Source organism: Galeopterus variegatus, unplaced genomic scaffold (genome assembly GCF_000696425.1).
Source record: "Galeopterus variegatus unplaced genomic scaffold, G_variegatus-3.0.2 Scaffold11387, whole genome shotgun sequence".
NCBI classification, from domain to species: Eukaryota; Metazoa; Chordata; class Mammalia; order Dermoptera; family Cynocephalidae; genus Galeopterus; species Galeopterus variegatus.
The window spans coordinates 11,403-17,186 of NW_007737498.1; the positions used below are offsets into that span (position 1 = coordinate 11,403).

At 44.7% G+C, this 5,784-nt stretch overlaps 2 protein-coding genes across 2 annotated transcripts; both read right to left on the bottom strand.

The window, feature by feature from the left end:
- Positions 1-210: 210 nt before the first annotated feature.
- On the bottom strand, positions 211-2,652 carry LOC103610602 (GTP-binding protein Di-Ras3-like). Its single transcript, XM_008594738.1, has 2 exons — positions 2,623-2,652; positions 211-1,357 (listed from the first exon to the last, which is right to left on the bottom strand). The coding sequence occupies exons 1-2, from the start codon at positions 2,650-2,652 to the stop codon at positions 863-865; spliced, it is 525 nt and encodes a 174-aa protein (XP_008592960.1). The 3' UTR covers positions 211-862.
- Positions 2,526-4,476, bottom strand: LOC103610601 (GTP-binding protein Di-Ras3-like). Its single transcript, XM_008594737.1, has 2 exons — positions 4,323-4,476; positions 2,526-3,927 (listed from the first exon to the last, which is right to left on the bottom strand). Exons 1-2 carry the CDS (start codon positions 4,351-4,353, stop codon positions 3,176-3,178), a joined length of 783 nt encoding a protein of 260 aa, XP_008592959.1. The 5' UTR covers positions 4,354-4,476; the 3' UTR covers positions 2,526-3,175.
- Positions 4,477-5,784: the final 1,308 nt, after the last annotated feature.

Below are 5,784 nucleotides of genomic sequence, written 5' to 3' on the forward strand. Positions count from 1 at the left end.
TCAGTCTTGGGAAGATTATGGATATAAACCAGCTCTGCATTGCAGGGACCCCCTGCAAAACCATTCCCTCCCCCCACTGACTAATTGCAAGGGGGAAGGGGCATCCATGTGTGAAGTTGTCGAAAGAAGCCTTAACAGGTGTGATTTAAATTTTAATGCAATGAGCAATTATTGTTTATTGTCAGTAAAGAAAAACATTCTTACAGCTGATTGCATGCAGGAAAATCTTTATTAAGTTAACAGCGGTTACACTTTTTAAAACAATGTGGAATACCGAAACATTTCATAATGACTTAGGAACAGCTACCACATGTTTGTGAGCAAGTTCCACTTTCATAATTGTCTCCGCTTCCAATCCCAATGATCAATCTATAGGGGATTTATTTTTCTTAAGTTTTGTTTAGTACATCTATCTCATAGCAATATTTGAAAGCTGCTGTGAAACACATTTTTTAACAATAAATACACAGTGGAAGGATATGAAAACACATTTACAAAAATTGACATGTTTATAAATAATACACAATACAAGGGTTACAAAAGGGCTGTGGTATCTTTCAAAACATTTTTGTATTTTATTCTTTCTAAAACGTTTCTCTTTCTAAATTTATGTACAAAGTCTTACTTTAAATGCATCGTGCTCCTTTTCTCCTCTTTTCCACGAATGCTAATGCTTTAACCATCTGAATTGTCCTGCCTGAGAGAAATAAAAGTTATCAACATACAAGGCACATGTATGGACATCTGGATGTTATAGCCCAATTCACAGCACAATTATCAGTCAGTATAGGTGACGGAAGGACGGGATTACTCTGTGTTTTCTGCACACTACAGGATACCGTCGGCTTTTACCACTCTGGGCTTACATGATGATGCACTTGCCAAGCCGCTTCTCGGTGGTCTTGGGCTTCTGGGATTTCTTCTCAGGACTCTCGGGGCAGGCGTCAGGGTTCTCGTGGTTCAGCAGCATGTAGAACAGCTCTTGCACGTTGACATCCAACTTGGCCGACGTCTCCAGGAAAGCGCAATTCCACTCGAGCGCACGGGCAGCACCATCTTTGAGGGTCAGCTCCCTGTGGTACCTGTCATCTCTCTTGTTGCCCACCAGCACGATAGGACACTTATGCAGATCGCTGCCTTTGATCTTGCGGATCAGCTCATAGAAGGGCTTCAGTTGCTCCAGGGTTTCCTTCTTGGTGACTGAGTAGACCAGGACGAAGGCATGGCCCCTGGAAATGGCAAGGCGCTGCAGATCTGGGTAGCGGTGGCCGCCAGTGGTGTCGGTGATGTGCAGGGCACCCATGGCGTGGTTGCAGCCCTGCACCTGGCGGTAGGTATCTTCAATGGTGGGCAGGTNCTTGGATTGTTTGATTAAATGACATAGAACATGGAAGACTCATATGTTTTCTATAATATAGAAACACTGGCATGTAGACAGACTATATAAATATTTGCTGTCTTAAAATATTTTTACTTTTTTACTAAGCATTGTCTGTAACATGAAAAACATGTCCTTCCCTTTGTAAAGGTTAGTATTTGCCACTCAAATCCTTAATAATCACTTTGCTCATCTACATGAGCAGCAATGAATGCAGCACATTTTTCTAGGAGAATTATCATTTAAAATAGCCAAGGTATTTTCTTATAATATCGAAATTACTCCATTGGAGTCTTTGGCGAAGCATTGTCTTTTAAAAAATAAATTCATAAAATGGTATATGGCAGAGTCACTCAGGTATTTTCCAGTTTCTGAGAATAACTGCTACAAAAGGAAATAGGGGAAAATTGAAATAACTGATTATTTTAAAAGGAGCCACTGAATGGATTTTCTCAGCTGGAAAATCTGTCTATACTATAACATAGTTTTTTAAGATTCCTCTCCACAGTGTGCTTCGTTCCAGGAAACACATGTAAATTATTCAATAGATATTTGTTCAATGAGCAAAAATCACAGGCCTCTTCCCTTGACTTACCCCAAATTAAAAAATCTGAAAAGCTAGGATATGTGTATTTTTGTACTCTCTCACTCTAAAAATGATTCTCAAAAATAAATTTTTTTAAGGAAAACTGCTTTATGAGGAAGTTTCTTGAATTTCTAATCCCACCCATTTCTCCCCTTACCTTCCACCTCCCTTCCCACCCTGTATATCCAGTACTCCTTGAGAAAGGCTTTTGAGACAACAGAAAGATGGGGTTTACTTTTAACTTGCATTCTCTGACAAACCAACACACTGGGGTTTACTTTTAACTTGCATTCTCTGACAAACCAACACACTGACCATCCTCTTCAGAGATGCCTGGAGTTCTTCTGGATGTCAGTCTCAGGAAGGTTATGGATATAAACCAGCTCTGCATTGCAGGGACCCCCTTCAACACCATTCCCTCCCCCCACTGATTAATTGCAAGAGGGAAGAGGCATCCATGTGTGAAGTTGTCGAAAGAAACCTTAACAGATGTGGTTTAAATTTTAATTCAATGAGCAAATTCTTTTTATTGTCAGGAAAGAAAAACATTCTTACAGCTGATTGCATGTAGGAAAAGCTTTATTAATTCAAGAACCGGTTACACTTTTTAAAACTATGTGGAATACCCGAACATTTTTGTTGACTTAGGAACAGTTACCACATCTTCCTGAGCAAGTTCCACTTTCATAATTGTCTCTGCTTCTAATCCCAATGATCAATCTATATGACATTTATTTTTTAAGTTTTGTTTAGCACATCTATCTCATAGCAATATTTGAAAGCTGTTGTGAAACAAATTTTTTAACAATAAATACACAGTGGAAAGGTATGACAACACATTTACAAAAATTGACATGTTTACAAATAATACACAAAACAAGGGTTACAAAAGGGCTGTGGCATCTTTCAAAATATTTTTGTATTTTATTCTTTCTAAAACGTTTCTCTTTCTAAATTTATGTTAAAGGTCTTATTTTAAATGCATCATGCTCCTTTTCTCCTCTTTTCCACAAATGCTAATGTTTTAACCATCTGAGTTGTCTTGCCTGAGAGAACTAAAAGTTATCAACATACAAGGCACATGTATGGACATCTAGATGTTATACCCCAATTCACATCACAATTATCAGTCAGTACAGGTGACAGAAGGACGGGATTGCTCTCTGTTTTCTGCACACTACAGGATACCGTCGGCTTTTACCACCCTGGGCTTACATGATGATGCACTTGCCAAGCAGCTTCTCGGTGGCCTTGGGCTTCTGGGATTTCTTCTCAGGACTCTCGGGGCAGGCATCAGGGTTCTCGTGGTTCAGCAGCATGTAGAACAGCTCTTGCACGTTGACATCCAACTTGGCCGACGTCTCCAGGAAAGCGCAATTCCACTCCCGCGCACGAGCAGCACCATCTTTGAGGGTCAGCTCCCTGTGGTACCTGTCATCTCTCTTGTTGCCCACCAGCACAATAGGACACTTATGCAGATCGCTGCCTTTGATCGCGCGGATCAGCTCATAGAAGGGCTTCAGCTGCTCCAGGGTTTCCTTCTTGGTGACTGAGTAGACCAGGACGAAGGCATGGCCCTTGGAAATGGCAAGGCGCAGCAGATCTGGGTAGCGGTGGCCGCCAGTGGTGTCGGTGATGTGCAGGGCACCCATGGCGTGGTTGCAGCCCTGCACCTGGCGGTAGGTATCTTCAATGGTGGGCAGGTAGGTGTCTCGGAAAGTGCCGCGCACCCGCCTCTGCACCAGCGCACTCTTGCCCACGCCGGCGGGGCCGAGCAGCACCACGCGAAAATCTTTGCTCCTCGTGTGGGACATGAAGTTACGGAAAACAAGCAGGGGGGGCTGGGGTCGCAGCCGCTGCATCAGCCTTTCCTTGAAGCGAAGGCAAGCGTTGCCCATTTTGGGGAATCGGCGGGGAGACTCCTGCCCAACTTCTCCCGGACTCAGGCGGCAGTAGGAGATGCCTAGGAAGGAAGAGACAGGAGAGATGAGAGTTGTAACCTGCAACGTTGTCAGAGTGTCTGCCTGGCAGCTGGTCCCCTGTGATGCTAAGGGGCGTCCACACACCAGGAAGGACATTTCCAGGCAAGTGGAGCAGCCTGTTAGGGAGGACACACGCTTTTTCAGGATGGGGTCCCCAGGTGGACTAGGTGCAGGCACCGGCAGGGGCTACAGAGCAGACCCGAAGGTTGGCTTTGTGCGGTAGAGATTGCACGGGTCGAGCCTCTTTTTCTCTCTCTTTAAATCATTTAACCCTCATCTTTCAAGAAACACCTGAAGCTTCTTTCCTTATCTGTAAAGTGAAGATTTTAAATGGAGAAGCAGAACAGCGGAGGAGAAATAGGTGGGGAGCACTCACCAGAGTCGGGGACTGAATGCCAGGTAGGCATTGGAGCGCGCTGCCGCCTGGCTGGTTCAAGCTGTAAGGTCAGGAATGCAGGAGAGCAGGAGGCTGTCTCTGGTAGTGGTGGTGGCAAGGTCTGCAGGCGAGATGCCCAGCACAGTGGAAGGCAGCCCCTGGAGAGGCGGGGCGGCGCCAGCCCTCAGTGCTCGTCACTGCGCAGGTCACCTAGGGCCTGAGGGAGTGGTCTCAGACAGGTCCCCCGCCCCCCGCTCAGCGAGCCCGGCGGACTGCACGGAAAGTGTCGGACGGGAAGCTTTTGGGCGTCTTACCTCTGTGTCCCCATGGCCACCCGCTGTCTCCAACACACCACTTTAATTTTCTCTGCCACCGCATTGTTCTACTGTCATTGCCCGAGCACTGTCTTACAGAACAAGGAGATGGAATAGGGACAGTGTATTGAATTGTAAGTGCGTGCGCGGCAACGCGCGGCAACGCACCACATTTACCAAACCTTTCTCTTTCTTACGTATTAAAAATCCTTAGCTTCCCACTGCCACGTGAGCTTTCCAGCACTCACTGCGGGCAAGGGTTGGACTCTGGCGTGTGGCAGTTCGGGGCTAACGATCTCGATTTGCCACCAGCACGACAGGGCACACACGCAGATTGCTGCCTTTGATCTCGCGGACCAGCTCTTAGAAGGGCTTCAGGTCCTCCAGGGTTTCCTTCTTGGTGGCTGAGTCGCCCACGATGAAGGGCCCTCCTGGGACCCCCAGAGAGCAGGGTGCAGAGGTGCTGGTGCTTGCACGACCACGCCGAGAGTGCTCTGTTCACTGCAGTGAGTGCCAAGGGGACCCCCCATAACACAGGGCTATGGCTTCCCACTCCGCAACACTTCCCACTCTGCAACAGCCCCTAATGGTATATGGAGGTATGAGATACACACACACACACACACACACACACACACACACGTATATGTATATATATACATATATATACGTATATTTTTATATACGTATATATGTATACACGTATATATGTGTACACGTGTACTTATATGTGTGTGTATGTGTGTCTGTTTGTGATGTCCAAAATCAGCTGTGAAATAACTTATTTCAGAAATCCTTTCTCCCCAAGACTCTCATATTTTCCTGTGAAAGTTTTAAATACTTGAACTTCTCATTGTGATTTAAAACTTGGGTATGGTATGAAATAGAAATTAATTTTTTTTCATATGAGCTACTTCTTTCAGATTTGTTAAACTACTTCTGTGCTATATGTCCATAAGTCTGTTCCTGGATTAATGATTCTGTTCTTTCCCATTAGGCTTAATAAGTATGTTGCTCAACTGAAACATACTGGTACAAAAAATAATAGAAAATTTTAGTAAAGAAATAAAATATATTAAAAAATCCAAGTGGAAATTATAGGCCTGAAAAATGCAATAATAGACATTTTAAATACTTCCTGAATGGGC

What these genes read in the sequence shown, in the direction of transcription:
- LOC103610601 (XM_008594737.1), bottom strand. Translation starts at nt 4,353, where the DNA reads ATGCCTACCTGGCATTCAGTCCCCGACTCTG. An exon ending in GCATTCAGTCCCCGACTCTG is followed by an intron (nt 3,928 to 4,322) that starts GTGAGTGCTCCC and finishes CTTCCTTCCTAG; the next exon opens with GCATCTCCTACTGCCGCCTG.